Source organism: Saccostrea cucullata, unplaced genomic scaffold (genome assembly GCF_032062105.1).
Source record: "Saccostrea cucullata isolate Sc308-1 unplaced genomic scaffold, CSIRO_AGI_Scuc_v1 ctg486, whole genome shotgun sequence".
Lineage (NCBI taxonomy): Eukaryota > Metazoa > Mollusca > Bivalvia > Ostreida > Ostreidae > Saccostrea > Saccostrea cuccullata.
In genome coordinates this window covers 141,949-160,361 of record NW_026922746.1, presented here as the reverse complement: position 1 = coordinate 160,361, position 18,413 = coordinate 141,949, and the positions used below count along the sequence as shown (strand labels likewise).

Genomic DNA, 18,413 nt, shown 5'->3' with positions numbered 1-18,413 from the left:
ACCACTGAAAACGGTTACACCTGAAGACTACGTTCATTGTTTGGCGACTGAATGTGAAGGACTAGATATCACATATCTCTAAACAATCAGTTTCTCCCTTTAAAACAATACAAGTACAAGCAATATAATGTTAGGGTGGGCGGATCAAAGAACTTGAAGAATTTCCCTATAGAAGGAATATTTTTGTGTTTCTTAAACTTCTTCCCTTTCCTTGTGGTAACTTACTGTGCATTCTTTTTGTTTCCTTAACTCTTTTTTTGTTAATGATAGATTTAGTAGATTTAGAATCATGTATATTCAGAGTATATATATATATATATATATATATATATATATATATATATATATATATATATATATATATATATATATATATATATATATATATATATATATATATATATATATATATATTTGTACTCACGCTACAGAGATTGGTAACAGGTATAAACCACATTTATACAAATTTTTCTCAACTCATACGAGACTAGAGGCACTGTGAGCACCGAGCTCACTAAATGAACCCCCCCCCCTTCCTTTCCTGCCTCCCATGTGATTATTATGGCAAAGTCCATATATAGCTCATGGGAGACCCGAAATATAAGTTACAGATCAAAAAGTAATTAAATGGCACAACTTGATAAAGAATCTGTGAAATTTAAAATTTATTCAGTGGAAAAAAGGAGTTGTGGATAAAGATTCCCTTCAATATTAAAGATTGACAGCGTTGATGCATGTTTTGCCAATGGTAACTCAAATTATGTGCTGGATCAAAAAGTAAAATAGGAAGTGCACAATGGCACCCTATGTAACAAAGATTCTGTGAACGTCCCATTAATTTCATTCAATGATACAAGAAGAACTGCGGATAATAGATGGGTACCCCAAAGTGTTACAGATATACGCTAACGGACGGACTATATCACTATATACCCTCCCACTTTTCAAACGCGCGCGATGGGGGTGTGGTTCAGTTATAATAAAATAAAGAAGGAACTTTTCAACTCGTGAATATAGAAACACATGGAAAAAAGTTTCTGTCACAACAGGCACTTTCTACTGAGTGTGGCCAATTTCATATTTTCTTTCCTTATCAGAATTCTTTCATAACATTTCTGCCTGTCAATTATCCCTCACCCCTGAAACCATTACAGTTGCTTGTATTGTCATTGTCATCCTTATCATTTTAATTCCAGGGATAGACATCTTCAAAAGTGAAATACATGTACATGTACATGCTTCAGATTCGTTTATGTTGGCAACATTTGAGTAGTCATCAAAATACCATATGCTGTTGTAAATGTCTAAATTCCACCAAGTCCTGTACATGTATCTTCTAAAGAAAGTAAACTCGAACTCTTTGTATTAATATTTTCTTTGTTTATTGTGCCGATAGAAACTGAGATCACAACCAGCAATGTCACCCAAAACAATAACACAACGTATCATCTACAATGTCACAAATGTATCAGGACACAATCTAAGCAAAATATTATAAATGTTATACAAGTGTTACATAAAGCAATAACACAAGGTATCATCTAAAAATGTCCCAAATGTATCATGACACAACCGCAGTAATCAATTAAAATAATAATACATGATCTGATACAAAATTACAACCCATTGGTAATAAAGTGTGACCATGATATACGTTTTACATATGTATCAAAACAAAAAATATACTACAAATGCAATATCTGTAAAACATCCATCTTTTAAAAAAGGACAACCATTTGAATGATCATACAATTTAACAAAATTAAACATTTGCTTCTTCCTGAATGCATAAAAATATATCTTAAAAGCACTAACTATGCTAGAAATCAATATTTTTTAAAATTAAAAAAAATCATCTAAATCTCTGCTTCTATAGTTGAGATGTAGTGACATAAAAATAAAACACATTATGTGGGTGATCACACACTAAATAACAATTAACGATAACTGCTATTCTACTTTATCCAGGCAAGCTGCATTAAAAGATCACTACTACAAGATTAAAAAATAAACTTTGGTGGAATAAAATTTATAATACTAGTAACAAAGCTAATTATAAATCTGGCAATTAAAGCTTTCCATGAGCAATATATAAGGTGCCTCTATAACTAAATTTATCAAAGTGTTATAAAATTATATTCTAAATTCACTGGTCAATTTAAATTGTTTCAAAAACATCTTGTGAATTGAACTGACCTTCAACAGTTAATGAGGTCAAACCCAACAATATTTAAACACCTTTATGTGTGAACACCTTCCATTTCTATGGAAAGAATTTATAGCATCATGAACACACTGTATGTAAAGCTAGACTACTGTAAAAATTGGAAGTTTCAAAATGCACCAAATGTATGACTGTACCTCCTTATATAGCTTAATTTGTTCCTTGGCTTTATATTATGACTAGTTTTAAGTACAAGTCTAAGTATACCATTTAAATTTATCACACATCAAAATATACCTCTTTATTTCATTATACAGAAAAGTTCTGGTTATCAAACCTAACTTTATGTTGCTAATGTAATGCATCATTAATTAATAATTTCTTACACTATGCAAGGTATTAATGGTTTCAAGTTATTTTAGGTAAATAAAAAAAAATATATTGTAAGTACTAAGAACATTAACTCCAATGTTTAATTTTGTGATAAAATAAAAATAAGAATACATATTAGGAACTGTGTTACACAATAAATGCACTCCCATGCTTACAAAAACAAATTTACATTAATCTTAAAAAAAAATTTCATTGCAGATTAAACTTTTACAAAGTAATTGATTCAGTTTGCTACGGTTTACTTCTTACAGCTACATTAATGTTTCCAAAGATTTAATATTACCATCTTTTTAAAGCATTGTCTTTTATATGACAAATTTAAAATTTAAAAACAAAAACAAAATTATCATTGAAACATTCCACTAAAACATACTTTTTAACTGACCTGTTGTAAAAAATTATATATCACAGACACATATAACTTTATGGTGGTGTTTATAAACATTGAAACATAACAAGCACCTTCTGGTAACATATAAGAAATTAACAACACAATTTTGTTTAATTTTCAAGCAAAATTTAAAATATTAATTCTGGTACTTCAAATTTTATCCTTCTGCTTCATGATTTTGGTATGGTGTAAAAGGTGGAAACAAACAAAAATGAAGACTGCTAATGAAATATTATGCCCTCAGTGTGAAGTAAATAAGTACACATTTCTGGTTTTCAAACAATATATGAGATCTCAAGCAACAGTAAACAAATCAACATAAACAGTAAAGCTATCAATGTCATAACTCACAAAGGAATTGTTTATTCATGACTTTTCTTTCACTCACACATATTTTATTCTGCAATGTACTCATCTGTACTTTAAATGCACAATATGTACTAAGATTACTAACTGCATGCACTCCTCTTACAAATGTTGTTGCAGTGTAATATGTAAATCTTTAGAAAAATGCATGCTTCAAAAGCACGTAACAGTCAATTCAAATAGAAAGAATTTCTACTCTTTCCAGATATTTACTTCTTAATTGAATTAAAACCTTATATTGTTCAGTACTTTAAGGAGTAACCATACATTAATTATGATCACATCTAACTGACATCCTCATTCATCTCAGAACATCTATCACCAGTCATCGTAAAACGTTTATAACCAGTCCTCTCCGGTCATCTATCATAAGTCCTCTCCAAAGATCACCTCTCTCTCCCAGTGGCAGTGGGCGGGGGTTTGTCAGCTTCATAGATCAATCTCAGGTTTATAAATGCTGACCTGTTTACAATGAAAATAGTTAAAGATGGAAAATCACAAGGACTAGTTGCAAGCTTAATAATGTAGTACATACTTCTGATAATGATACATCAGTGATTTGTAAGGTTTTGCAAAATGAAAGTTTGTAACACCTGCAATCTATAAATCAAGTACTAACATAGACTTTAAGTCATCGGCCACTCACCTCTTTAGATAGAGCCAGATGACGGTGCCGAGGAGTTCTTTGATGATGATGACAGACATGTAGATGAGTAATATATAGCAGGTATCTGAGATCAGTTTTCTGATGTTGGTCAGGAAGGCATCCATTTGTATTTCTGCCACGGAGGAGTCAGAGACATGGCCGCTACAACATATAGTGAAATGAGTACCAGCTAGAATATCTTTACAATATAGGCCCATTATGAAATGAGCACTTATCAAACTAGTTTGATTAATTTCCAAATATCTTTCTTAGAGCAAAATTTATAACAAGACAGCTGGTAATCTTATGACAATACTAAAGCCTTACTTTGAATAAAAATTGGGTTCAATTTGTTCAAAATGGCACACTTCTATATCCTTGTCCCCAAATCTGGATTGTAGAGGATCACTACATTTGGCGTTAGGCTCCAGACTCTGCTTGTATCGGCAGTAGAAGCCGCTGTGGGCTTCCTGTAGGTGGTGCCACTGGCTCTCTATGGTGCGGTGTAAGTATAGGTGGCGCTGTACATACATATTCATTAACTCCTGATAGGTAGGGTACTCCATAGTGTTGATTCTGCTGGCCTGAGATTCGATCCGGCGATTCACAAAGTCCTCATTCAGCTTCAGGAGATCATCCTGATGAAGAGAAAGATAAAATTATTGTCAGTAAACAGAAGTTTTTTCAGAGAAAAGTGACAATAACTTGTACTTGTACTGTGAAAAAATTCTGAGACACTTACCATATTGTTATAATACCCAAGGTAGCTAAATGTCTCCCTATTTACGAAATGGAATGTTGTCACGGAAATGAGATAGATGAACAGACACACAAAAATGGTGGCAATGACTTTTGGCACAAACATACTAGACAGTGTCTGAAAAAAAATCAGTAAAACATATAGTTGATATGTACATAATTATAATAAAGATATATCTTTAAAGGAAACTGAGTTATTGAGTTTCTTTTGCTTATGTAAAATACATGTGTACTGGTATATAAATTACACTGACCTTAATGAAGAATTTTTTGAATGTTTTGGAGGCCCCTGACTGGAAGATTTGACTCTGTCTCCTGGCAGAACCATCAGGGTTTCTCTCATCTGTAAATCAAAAATAATTCAGATGTATTCCAACAAGAACCCTGACCATAAAATATCAATGGAAAGAAATACACTGTACAATGAAATCTGTCTAATCTGACATGCACTGGGAGACAAATTCTGTGTCGGAATAGACAGGGTGTCTGATTGCACAGTATAGAGAAACATGGAAAATAGCAAAATGGGAAAGAAATTTAATGTTGGATTTAAACATCTAAAGATTTTGACCATTTATTGTTGACTAATTTTGTGAAAGCTTGGGTGTCTTTTCCAGTGATTATTATCTTCAGGAACTCACTTGTCTTCTCCCTGATCCCCACAAATATAGGATACCCATACAACAGCAGCTTGGCCACCCCGAGAGACTTGAGGATCCGGTGAAGGAACCACATAATGTCAATCACAGCCATCACGAAAAAGAATCCTGTGTAATTACTGGACCGCGGCTCTTTTTCTGTGGCATGACCTTGACCTGTCTGTGACCTTGTCTGGTTCTCTTTAGCTTTGAATGGATCATCAGCAAAGAACCACATGTTGTGTTTGTGGACAGTCCTCTCTGGCTTGTTGAAGTTAACCGTGTCAGCTTGACCAGAGGAATGGGAGCCAGAGTTGAAAACCTTAGACAGCCTTGGAGTTTGGGGAAGGGGGATGGAGACATCATCTGTATGAATACATAAACTACCTAGTAGTCTACCATTTCATTTGACAGTTATCATAACTTGAAATAGGCATTGCTTGAGATGGTAATTTATGAACCCTGAGGCTTGTGAAAAAGTACATAAAAAGTATCAGTTATATACATTTATCAAGAACACAGTTAACATTTTACTGATAATTTATAGAATTTTCAAGTCAGTTAACACATGGCCACATCAACATCAGTTTTCTCTACCTCCTGAGATCTGTGTCAGGTCCTGAGGAATCCCTAACCACTCCATGAACGGCTTCGTAGGCAGACTATCTAGGTCTCGGAAGTTCTTGACGGCCTTCTGGAGGAAGTCGGGGCCGGCCAGCCATTTACTCCTCTCCACGCTACGATACGTCTCCTCAATATTGGCAGCAAACACCTTCTTTGTATGCTTTATATAACTCTTGTAATGCTCTCTGGAAATTTACAATCAATGATACCTTAACTCTTTTCCCCCTGTTGCCACCATTTGACGCACTTGCGATTTCCCTAGAGTGTTTATCTGGCTGCCCCCTGAAGCATTTTGACTGACTTGAAATGACTGACCATTACAATTAGAACATGCTAATTAAATACCTAAACATCATCAAAGTGTCACATATTATATATCAATGTTTGGGGAATGGATTGAACTTTAGTATTGTCATATAATTTTCTAAGAATAATTAATCTACAATTAACAATATATAGGTGAAACCAGGTAAAATGAATTTTTCACAACTAATCTTCATATTATCCTTTGTATGAGAGAAAGTTTCTATAAAATATACCAGTAAACTTAAAATATAATACCAAACCAATTAAAAAGGCTCATTATTTTTTGTTTAATTAATATTAAAAAGATAGATTAATAATGATAGGTAATTATCTTAGACTTGAGCCAACTAAACTTCACAATCATGTTCAAGCAGGTATGGTTATAAATATTTTATATATTTAGTTGACACTTCTTGAAAAGTCTTGGGGAAATAAATTAATACATGTTTTTATCTAAATCAATGCCCTGATGAAAAAAATGCTGAAAGTAGATTATTTAGTACTCATAAAACGCATGGGAAATCTGTGGCCGCCATTGTTGTTCTTGTTAAAAAGTCTATGATGTTCTTCCTCTAATTTTCATTGTAAAATTTTATTTCTATTAAATTCAACTTTAGAACTGATGTAAAAACATTGTGAATGCTAATACAATCCAATGTATGTTACATAAAATGCAATATTAAGGCTGAATTTTGCTTGTGACAAGGCCCAATTTCTTCTTGTAAACAGACTGGGTGCCATTGTTTTCACACAGGTAAATCTCAAGTGAATTCACACCAAGCTGTGACTTCACTAATTATAGTAACATTACCTAATGTGTAATACACATGACTGGCTATCATTTAGAAATCTGAATTTATTTAGAAACAGGGGAAATCACAGAGCTAATTTAGGGTTGTTGTGTGTGTGTGTCAAATGGTGGCATCAGGGAAATGGGGCATAGCGTCAAATGGTGGCATCAGGGGGTAAAGGATGTAATGCATTAGTGGGAAAAGAGTTAATTGTCAATGCTTATCAAAGATTTAATATCAACACAATATCTGATGTCTGCTAATTATAACATTGTCAAAAGAAATGAAACATATAATTTCTAACATGTAATTTAGTGTTTATTGCATGTACATCTCTACTTTGATCATTCTGTACTCTTCAAATGTTAACCAAAGTGTAAGTCCCCAAAACCAAGACCCATGTTAAATTTTGAATAATGTTAAAACACCATATAAACCAACTGAAATCTACGCTACTTAATGTTTGGAAGTCTCTAGTCCCTTCTCTTTTAGTTTACACATGCTGAAATACTAGTAAATGCATTAAATTGTGAGGATTGTTAACCAAATGTGCTTCATGCAAAGGCAATCTGAAGCATTTAAAGAAAAATTGATGTGAAGCATAAAGAATCCCCCATTTTTTTACTAGATCACATCAGCATTGCATGGACCTACATGTATATAAATGTCATGTTTGAAAATGAAAAGCCATGTCTGAAAAACAAATAATTGACAATAAGAAAATTGAATTTGAGCTCACATGGCTGCTAAAAAATGCTCTATAATAAAATAAGATTTGTTGAGAATGCATATTTTATACCTTCCAAATATTTTTGAAGATTTGATAAATTCATTTCAGAGGTTTTAGCTTGGCTTGTCATGCAAGAATGTCAATGAGATTAGGAACAATTCAGAATACTTGGTAAAATGGGGGAAAGATTCTGGTTTCCTACAAGAAGAGCGAGCCCCGAGACTTACTTGTAGTTGTTGAGATTGCTTGTGAAGTCCTGTATAAGGCCCTCTGTGTGTCGTGACAACAGATTTTTGATATTCTCTACCATTATCCGGTCCTTAACTTCCTTCTCCAGCAAGCTGTTCATCTGGAATCAAAATGTCATTTTAAAAATCTAAAATTTACTTAACTACAAGTAAAAACACAGGTAAATACATAAGAAACATCAAAGTTCTCTGATATTTGATTAGGTGTACTTACATCATTAAACTGCTTGACGACCCTCTTCATCTTGACTTGACACTGGTGTTTGGAGGCAGCAGCTATCTCCCTTTGTCGCTGGAGCTCCACCTGTAGATGGCGCTGTAGGTGGTCCAGCTCCAAGTTACTGAAAGCCGTCTTTACAGAGCGCTGGTGTTGGTAGTTCTTAAGAAATGCTGTAGTGTCACTGAAAACATTCAGTAAGCAAGGTGATTAGAAAATGATTAAGAATGCGATGAGATGCATGCTAATTTGCTTGTAAAGTAAGATTGTAGCTTTAAGATAATTTTCTCAAAATTTTCATCATCTGCAACAACATTGCAATTGCAAACTAGACTCTCCTAATTATATGATCCAATTTATTTAATTTATTGTGAATATTAAAAACTTTTGTTCATTCATATTACACACAATATTGCAAAATATATTAACCTCATTATGTATACATTACAGTAATGTTTTGGTGTTTACCTGTTACTGGCTATGATGATCAGATAGAAGACTGTGATGGACACACAGGCAGCGTATATAAACTGGAATGTCACGTAAAACACCATCAGGACCAGGTGACACCAGCGGAACTGGAGCACGTCCCCTAATGGCTGACCTGTAAGTTTCATATAGGAAATACATACATAACTGAATTCACACTTTTGCACATCTATTTTAATTTCTCCTAGATGGGGAGAGCTATACATTGAAAGAAACTAAATGCAGAGATAATATTCAAGCAGACTCAAATGTCTGGTAGTGTAAAGAAGAGAAACATGTTTCTTCACTATACCCTTTCCGAAATAACGAGAAACAACTCAATTTTTCTAACAATGGTAATTGTAGAATGGACTTCTACTTCGACATATTCTTACCAAATTTGACAACGATTCCAACAGTGGAGACAAATATAAGTAGAAGTACACCTCCACAGACTGATACGATGAATGGGACGGAGAAATGAGGGGGGACAACTGCTTCTGTAGAGTGCACAGACTGGGACTCTCGACCTCTCACTGTAAATAGAGGACAGAATATCATTAATATACTGTACACAAGTCCTTGCAGGGAGCAGAAATAATAAAATATAAATTAATAACTAAGGTCTAAAGTAAAATAAATGTATTTCCAAGTTCTTGTGGCATTTAAATCATGTTATAAGTAATTACAATTTTAACTTATTTATAATTTTTTCAGGTGATATAAACCAGAAGTCTCTGTCGAGACTGTAGCTCTACTGGTTTGTACTTATCAAAAACCATTGCACTATTTTATGTATCTTTGTGTAGTCGACTTGTGTGCCAACTTATTTTGAAATCAAACTAAAACTGTAGAAGGAGTAGCGTTTTAAAGGAATTTCACAGAAAATTCTATTTTTAGTAACCATGGTAACACCGTTCATCGAAATCAAAAACCGATGCACTATTCTATGTATCTTAGTGTAGTCTACTTGTGTGCCAAGTTATATTGAAATCAGACCAAAACTGTAGAAGGAGTAGCGTTTTAAAGGAATTTCACAGAAAATTCTATTTTTAGTAATCATGGTAACACTGTTCATCGAAATTGAAAACCAATGCACTATTTTATGTATCTTAGTGTAGTCTACTTGTGTGCCAAGTTATATTGAAATCAGACCAAAACTGTAGAAGGAGTAGCGTTTTAAAGGAATTTCACAGAAAATTCTATTTTTAGTAACCATGGCAACACCGTTCATCGAAATTAAAAACCAATGCACTATTCCATGTACCTTAGTGTAGTCTACTTGTGTGCCAAGTTATATTGAAATCAGACCAAAACTGTAGAAGGAGTAGCGTTTTTAAGAAATTTCACAGAAAATTCTATTTTTAGTAACCATGGCAACACCGTTCATCGAAATCAAAAACCGATGCACTATTCTATGTATCTTAGTGTAGTCTACTTGTGTGCCAAGTTATATTGAAATCAGACCAAAACTGTAGAAGGAGTAGCGTTTTTAAGAAATTTCACAGAAAATTCTATTTTTAGTAACCATGGCAACACCGTTCATCGAAATCAAAAACCGATGCACTATTCTATGTATCTTAGTGTAGTCTACTTGTGTGCCAAGTTATATTGAAATCAGACCAAAACTGTAGAAGGAGTAGCATTTTAAAGGAATTTCACAGAAATTCTATTTTTAGTAACCATGGCAACAACGTTCATCGAAATTAAAAACCCATGCACTATTCCATGTACCTTAGTGTAGTCTACTTGTGTGCCAAGTTATATTGAAATCAGACCAAAACTGTAGAAGGAGTAGCGTTTTAAAGGAATTTCACAGAAAATTCTATTTTTAGTAACCATGGCAACACCGTTCATTGAAATCAAAAACCGATGCACTATTCTATGTATCTCAGTGTAGTCTACTTGTGTGCCAAGTTATATTGAAATCAGACCAAAACTGTAGGAGGAGTAGCGTTTTGAAAAATTGTTTACAGACAGACGGACAGACAGACGGACGGACGCCGGACGCATTACTATCGCATAAGCTCTTCTGGTCTCTGACCAGTAGAGCTGAAAAACCAGAAGTCTCTGTCGAGACTGTAGCTCTACTGGTTTATACTTAAAACAAAGGAAGAGAAAAGTAGCAGTTGGGACTTGAGACTTTAAATCAGCAATAAATAGAAAAATGATCCTTGCCACTCATCAAAATAAAAACCAATGCACAGAATTATGTATCTTAGTATAGTCTACTTGTGTGCCAAGTTATACTGAAATCAGACCAAAACTGCAGGAGGAGTAGCATTTTGAAAGAATTTCACAGAAATTTCTATTTTTAGTAACCATGGCAACATTGTTCATTGAAATCAAAAACCGATGCACAGAATTATGTATCTTAGTGTAGACTACTTATTTGCCAAGTTATATCAAAATCAGACCAAAACTGTAGGAGGAGTAGCATTTTGAAAGAATTTCAAAGAAATTTCTATTTTTAGTAACCACGGCAACACCGTTTATCGAAATCAAAAACCGATGCACAGAATTATGTATCTTAGTGTAGTCTACATGTGTGCCAAGTAATATTGAAATCAGACCAAAACTGTAGGAGGAGTAGCATTTTGAAAGAATTTCACAGAAATTTCTATTTTTAGTAACCACGGCAACACCATTCATCGAAATCAAAACCCGATGCACAGAATTATGTATCTTAGTGTAGTCTACTTTTGTGCCAAGTTATATTGAAATCAGACCAAAACTGTAGGAGGAGTAGCATTTTGAAAGAATTTCACAGAAATTTCTATTTTTAGTAACCACGGCAACACCGTTCATCGAAATCAAAAACCGATGCACAAAATTATGTATCTCAGTGTTGTCTACTTGTGTGCCAAATCGGACCAAAACTGTAGGAGGAGTAGCATTTTGAAAAATTGTTTACAGACAGACAGACAGACGGACAGACAGACAGACGGACGGACGACGGACGCATTACTATCGCATAAGCTCTTCTGGTCTCTGACCAGTAGAGCTAAAAATAAACATTTCTAATATGCTTCAGTTATTCTTGTATACACTAATGGATAAATTAAAATAAAGAAGTTGCTATAACTTACAAGAGCTGAGCTGACTGGCACTGGCTCTGTACACATGTAGCTGTGATTTCCTAAGGTTGTCCTTGACAGAGATGATGAACTGCTTGTTAAACCTCGAGGCATCACCGCTGGGGACAGAAAACACTAGGGAGAAGTGAGGGGGGCACTTGACCTGTATGTCATACTGGTACAGAGGTCGATTGGGGTAATCAGGGTCAGTGATGTTTACATTCAGAATACCTGAAAGAAAACAATAGTAGAAAATAGCCTTTACCTGCACAAGAATTTATAATAGAACAAACTTTGGATCTGGTAGTTTTTCTTGCTTCTTCTCTCAAAGTGTTATTAATTTTCTTTTTATTTGATAGTGTAGTAGTTATAGTGAAATGTATAAAGGTTTTCAACTTTTTTGGTGCCATCAATAACAAGTCAAGGAAAATATGATACCAACATGTATAATAGCATTTTTTTTCCCTTTTCTTTCCCTCTTATATACCTGGGCATGACACCACTTCTCCAGTTACATTGAGATTCCAGTGTGTGGAATTATGGGAAATGTTCCCTTTTATACTGCCTTCTTTCAGTGTTGCCCCTGGATACAAGGAGGACAATATGGAGGCATGTTTAGCGACCCCGATCTTGACCAGTGATTGGGCGGTGCTGTTAGTGATGACATAGGTGTAGTTCCCTAGGTAACGACCCTGTAGAGTCTGTAGATGTGTGTACGGTTCTCCAGAGTTGATGGAGATCAAGTTCTCTAATGCATCATCATCACAATGCTTCTTACCTGATCAAATAAATAAAGGTAAAAAGTCAGTTCGAATTAACGTCTTTGATGTCTCTATGTATGATTTGTTTGGTCTATTACTTCATTTTTAGATTTTTAAATGTCTTTGATGTCTCTATGTAAATCTCAAACCAAATGTCTATATATAATCTCTTACCAAATGTCATAAGTTATGGTTTGATTGATCTCTTATAAAATGTCTTCATATAATCTCTTAGCAAATATCTAAGGCCCTACATGTCTCTATGTCAGGCTAAAATTGTCTCTTACTAAATGTCTTTACTGTCTCTATAATCTCTAACCAATGTCTTTAATGTCTCTATATAATCTCAAACTACTAATGTCTTTAATGTCCTGATATGGTTTGACTGATCTATTACCAAAAGTTTTCGATGTCTCTTACTGGGTTTCTTTGTGAGGTCTCAATGTAATATTTGATTTATATTTTACCAAATGTATTGAATGTCTCTCTGATTTGTTCAATATGCCTTGATGTCTCAGTGTAACTTACCGAATGTCTTTGAAGTCTCTATGTATGGTTTGGTTGGCCTCACTGGAGCTGTAGATCCCTGTATGTAGGAACTTCTGACACTTTCCCCCGAGGTTTTGTATTTCCCCACGGTGACATCTCTCTGACCCGGTGACCCCTCAATAATGTCAGGAATGATGTCTAACATAGACTCTACCTCCACTTTAACAATGTGTTTGCTGTGAAAGATTTAACATTTCTTAAGGTTTTGCAAACAAGTAAATCCTTTCTAATTCATGCATTTCTATGTAAGAATGGATACCTTTATTTATCCTAAGGAATCCTGGTTTAGACAAACTTGATAGACGACAAGGGTAGTTTTTGTTTAATGTTAAAACTTGCATTCTGTTTTGAAAAATTCCTCACTCGTTTCATTCTATATAAAATTTGGATACTCACTGCCTCAGGTCTTAAGTTAACTTGATTATCCCTGATTCAACTTTGCAATAAAATTGTATGAAATAAAACCTCTTTCAAACTTACTCTGATTTCAATTTCCCAAACTTCTGCCACATCTCATCTCCATATATGGTAAAGCTCTGAGTCATTAGTGTGTTATAGTAGTGTTTGATTGTATACTCCAGCTCTAAAAGTTTCTGATTGGGTAATGGTGTCATGTGACACAAAAAGTCATCTTTGGGATGGTACACAGGTTTAAGTTTAAACTCAATTAGGTCTCCTTGTTTGCATCTAAAAAAGGAGAAAATACAACATTCGCATTAGCATGAAATTTTTTATATTACGACAAGATCTAAACAAGACTGCATTCACAAAGTTTTAAGGAAATTTGTACTTCTACAGTCAACATGTTCTTGGTTTTGTGTCAAGGCCAACCCTTTCTTCATATATATTGCACTCCAGTATTATTATTGGAAAATTAAAGTTTTGATGCAAAACTATGAAGTTAAAAATTACTTCTATATAAGCATATAGTACAGTAGAAAAGACAAGGTAGATTTAGCATTCTGAACCTTTCCGTTTGACAGATGTAGTCGTGATACGTTTTGCAGACATCGCTACAGTTACTCTGGGTACAACATGTGAAGCATTCTGGGAGACGGGGGGACTGGCCGTTATCTCCCCCGGAGATAGAGCACTCCCCCCTCTGTAACAGCATCTGTTTGGCACAGTGTCGCGTACAGTTCAAACAGGCAGCATTACTCAACAGACAGCTGAAAAAAACAATGCAAGACAAACAGTGATACTTTGATATCTTGAACATTGAATATGTGTGATCAAATATAGCAATTTCATATAAAGCACCTAAAAAGTCCATTACTGAGTAAGAAGTGTGCAAAAGAGTAAAAACATTAAGGAGCATCATTGTCAAAATTGATAACTAATTGATAACTAATTTAAACAACAAGAAGATCTATTTTAATAGGCCATTAGGGATGGGTATCGCCAAACATTTGCGTATCGCCATATATCACAATTTTTTCCGACAATATCACGATAATATCATGATATTTTTAAAAGAAGTTTTTACAATGATTTTATAGGAAAAGTCATTATTTTTCTAAAAAATATGCTTGAAAAACAAAATTTTACTTTCTTGAATTTATAAAATCAATTATGTTTGGACGGTAAGACGCCGTTCTTTTCACGTTTTACAACATTTTTTATACTTTCTGTAATTGTAATTTGAAAGATTGAACAATTAAATGAATAATTTCTGGACTTTATAATATGTACCTAAAGACCGGTACATGCATTTAGGTCTCCGTATCACGATATGTATCACGCAACAAAAAATCGCGATATACCGGTATACCGATAAAATCGCACATCCCTATATTTTAATCAGCTTCTTTCCTACACTGACCTTTCAGACTTCTCTACCCATGTAGATGTGCTGGTGGTGAACTGGGAGTCTAGTACAGAGAATACACTGCTGACTGGACCGGGCTCAGAGCACATGATGGACCCCTCGGTGGTGCTGTCCTGAGGGGGGTACTGTCCATGCTGAGTGTAGGTGGTGCAGGGCTTGATCTGGGTGTGTCCGTATCTCTGTCTCTCCTTGTAAGTTATGTTCTGTAAATAAGGGTGAGAATGATTAAATTCCCTGAGAATGAAAAGCATTTCATGTATAGCTTCAGGGTTCTATTATGATGAATCTTAGAATAAATGTGAAGATTTTTAGAAATAAATAAAGCATGCCAATGAAACTTGCAAATTTGGAATTTTAAAAGCAATAATTGGAAATAAAACTAAAGTATGGAAATAGCAAGGAAGAAAGTTATATTTGCATATGATTTTTCTTTGTTGATGATATGGTTATAACTGCTACCTTATGGGTTTTGTAGTACAGTTCATGTTTTATTGGCATTGGATAAGGACAATATCTGGTCAACACAGATTGATCTCCTTTGAAGCTGTCCAGCTCGTTCTGACGCGAGTGATTGACAGGAGAAAACATTGGGGCAGGGTGAAGGTACTTCAAGGCCACCTCAATGTAAAATCCAGACCCTGAAACAATAGAGAACATGTACAATACATTAAACATATAAAGGATAAAACTCCTTTTAAAAGCATGTTGGGGGAATCTCAATTTAAAACTGTTATGGTATAGCAAAATAATTCAAGCTGAACTGAAACTAGAAAGGCGGCTCAATGGTAGAGTTCTGTCATTAGAAATCTCTCTTTCTCGCTCTAGTGGCCAGTGAGACTTACCCTTAGAGAACATGAAGGCCTGGGTATTCTGGCCGGGGGCACTCTCTCTGTGACGGACCGTTGTCATGTCATTCTTATAGGTATCATCTCGGTCCTCCACAATAACATTTCCACTGACCATGGGTGGCTTCAGATCCCCCCTGCCTAGAAATACCAGGAAAGTTCTATTACTTGTATGTCATAGTTGTAATGCAGAAATGGTTGAAACTAATTTATATTTCTAAAAGATTGATTACTCTAGATGCAGAGGTGGAGTTTTCTGATACCTACCTTTACAGACTCTGTTCTGCGACTGTGTACATCTCTGGTACTCATACTGATTATCCAAACACTCTCCCTGGCACACTGAATATAAAACAAATGGATGTTATCCAATACATTGTTAACTCTTTGTTTTGAATTAGTGTTTCTGTGAGTGAATGCTTTGTTTACAAACTGTTGTATTGTTTAATATATGTTAAAACTGAGGTAACTTACTGCGGCAACTAGCGTCATCCATTTTCCCACATTTACTGTACATGTAGAATCCTTTCTCACACTGATCAGTGCACTCTACAAAAACAATGGACATACATTTGAGTTCCTCTTCTGAGTTTACTTGGACTGCAATACATCTACAAACTTCCTAAAATGTATTCTATTGCAATGTAAAAACAGAACTTTACCAATACACTGTTTTTGCTGATTGTTTCCACAAGATCCCTTCTGATAGGTTCCTGGTCTGCAAGGGGCATTACACTCTGAAAGAAAAAGTTATATGAATTTTCTTGATATAGGAATCCATCTGGTTAAGGGATGATATACATGAAAATTAAGATTTAAAATTTAAAATTTACATTTAGTTGTTTCTTTTTTCTCAATAGCTAAATGTTGCCATGACACTAACCCTCACAAGACTTCCCGTTTCCATAGAAGGGAGGGCTACAGATGCAGTAATAAGAACCAATCATATTGAGACACCCTGCATCCTCGTGACACAGGAAGGAACCATCTCTACACTCGTTCACATCTGTGGGCGAAGGAATAAAAATTCAGTATACAATGATGGAATTAGACAATTCAAAATCTAAATTTTAAACAGACAGATACACTAGCATCAAACAGATTTTTAAGGATTAAAATTCATTTTGAACCATTCAATGGCTATATTAATGATTTTATAAACACTCTCATAATTTGGATAGGTGTCATATTGACAATGGAAAACAAGGACCTGCAGTTAATCCCATTTACCTTGACATTTGTTATGTGAGTCTGGTCGGTACCCCTTCTTACAGATACACTGCCCAGTATCCTCGTCACAGCCCTGGGGACACAGAGATTTGTAACACTTGGATGAGTTCAAGTTCTCCAGCTTAGGTTCCTTAACATCTGAAAGTCAAACAAAACACTCAATTACATCCATGTGTTTCTGACAAAAAAAAAAAAAACTTCAGCAAAGACTTAGTTACTTCACTGAATTCTCTATTTTTAATATCTAACTTGTGATTTTTAACATACAATGTTCTTCACTGGTGATTCTTGTAAAAACCTGTAGTGCACTTTTATTGCAGTACATGTCTCTTTTCCTAGTTCCCAACACCGTTAATTCCTTCATAAATGGTGTCCTGTCAAAAATTTTTAGGAGGCAAATCAACATAAAATGATAACTAGAAAGACACTGACCATAAGCCTGAACTTTGTATGGATTGTCCACAACATAAGCAGGCTTGTCTTGATGAAAAAAGACTTCAATTTTCTGGGTGAAGAAATGTTTGGGAGCATACACCGTGATGTGGACCTTGGTTCCTGAGGAGTTCACTTTACTGTACACTCCTCCAATCAAACTCAATATACACAAGGTACATACGATGGTCAGGTGGAGTCTGAAATAAAGACAAAAGGTACCGATAAATAGAAATGTTACATACTACATTTGCATTTTTAGTTTTCTATAGTTAAGAAAAAAACACTGGAAAATAACCCCACCTTGCTGGAATGTTTTTCCTTTTGACGCTGCCACTCCTGGTTGGAGCCTCTGTTGCTGGTTCCCCGCTCTGTCCAGCGTTGTCTGGTTCCGCTCTCTGACTTCCCTGTCTCTGTATCTTGGCATACTCTGGACCTCCATTCTTACTGGAGTTGGAATGATCAGGGCCACCATTTCTGACTGAGGATGGGACAGTCTTGTGCCAGGAGGGCCTCTGTGGGGGGTGGAATAACTTTGGAGGGGGAGGAAGAGAGGATTCCCCTGAAGCCTCCCCTCCGTTCAGCTGTGAGTCTGGGGGAGGGGGTGGAAGGTTCTCAGAGTCAGGAAACACAAACTGAGTCCTGCTGACTGTACTAGAAGGTGAGGCAGCTATTGTGATGTATGTTCCTCCACCTATAAAACAACAAAATATAATTCATACAGAAGCTCTTTGCTAAGAATCCAATACTATAGATTCCTAAATATCCGCGTGGAATTAATTATCACATAATTTCACGAGAAGCATCACATGTGAAATAAATTTCTCGCCTTTATTTTTATGGTGCTGAAATCTATGTAAAATTTCAACCATCCATTCACGAATTATTATTCTCGCAATTTGACGCAGAAGAGCCCATTTGCGATATTAAGTACTCGCGAAAATTAAGGA

The 18,413-nt window shown here is 35.0% G+C and overlaps 1 protein-coding gene across 2 annotated transcripts in view; it reads right to left on the bottom strand.

Moving 5' to 3' along the window:
• Positions 1 to 1,487: 1,487 nt before the first annotated feature.
• Positions 1,488 to 18,413, bottom strand: part of LOC134262321 (uncharacterized) — a 60,523-nt gene continuing 43,597 nt past the window's right edge. For both annotated transcript variants that reach the window (XM_062744701.1, XM_062744700.1), the window contains exons 7-32: positions 17,767 to 18,157; positions 17,464 to 17,663; positions 17,032 to 17,169; positions 16,685 to 16,807; positions 16,464 to 16,538; positions 16,276 to 16,350; positions 16,069 to 16,143; positions 15,799 to 15,942; positions 15,416 to 15,594; positions 14,951 to 15,159; positions 14,097 to 14,297; positions 13,609 to 13,815; positions 13,108 to 13,304; positions 12,306 to 12,596; positions 11,831 to 12,049; positions 9,137 to 9,277; positions 8,742 to 8,877; positions 8,271 to 8,457; positions 8,036 to 8,157; positions 5,955 to 6,166; positions 5,361 to 5,723; positions 4,974 to 5,062; positions 4,703 to 4,837; positions 4,288 to 4,598; positions 3,961 to 4,122; positions 1,488 to 3,776 (exon numbers count right to left, since the gene is read on the bottom strand). In XM_062744701.1, coding sequence (XP_062600685.1) covers positions 3,701 to 3,776; positions 3,961 to 4,122; positions 4,288 to 4,598; positions 4,703 to 4,837; positions 4,974 to 5,062; positions 5,361 to 5,723; positions 5,955 to 6,166; positions 8,036 to 8,157; positions 8,271 to 8,457; positions 8,742 to 8,877; positions 9,137 to 9,277; positions 11,831 to 12,049; positions 12,306 to 12,596; positions 13,108 to 13,304; positions 13,609 to 13,815; positions 14,097 to 14,297; positions 14,951 to 15,159; positions 15,416 to 15,594; positions 15,799 to 15,942; positions 16,069 to 16,143; positions 16,276 to 16,350; positions 16,464 to 16,538; positions 16,685 to 16,807; positions 17,032 to 17,169; positions 17,464 to 17,663; positions 17,767 to 18,157 — 4,658 coding nt within the window. In that variant the 3' untranslated portion in view covers positions 1,488 to 3,700. The remainder of the gene's footprint in view (positions 3,777 to 3,960; positions 4,123 to 4,287; positions 4,599 to 4,702; positions 4,838 to 4,973; positions 5,063 to 5,360; positions 5,724 to 5,954; positions 6,167 to 8,035; positions 8,158 to 8,270; positions 8,458 to 8,741; positions 8,878 to 9,136; positions 9,278 to 11,830; positions 12,050 to 12,305; positions 12,597 to 13,107; positions 13,305 to 13,608; positions 13,816 to 14,096; positions 14,298 to 14,950; positions 15,160 to 15,415; positions 15,595 to 15,798; positions 15,943 to 16,068; positions 16,144 to 16,275; positions 16,351 to 16,463; positions 16,539 to 16,684; positions 16,808 to 17,031; positions 17,170 to 17,463; positions 17,664 to 17,766; positions 18,158 to 18,413) is intronic.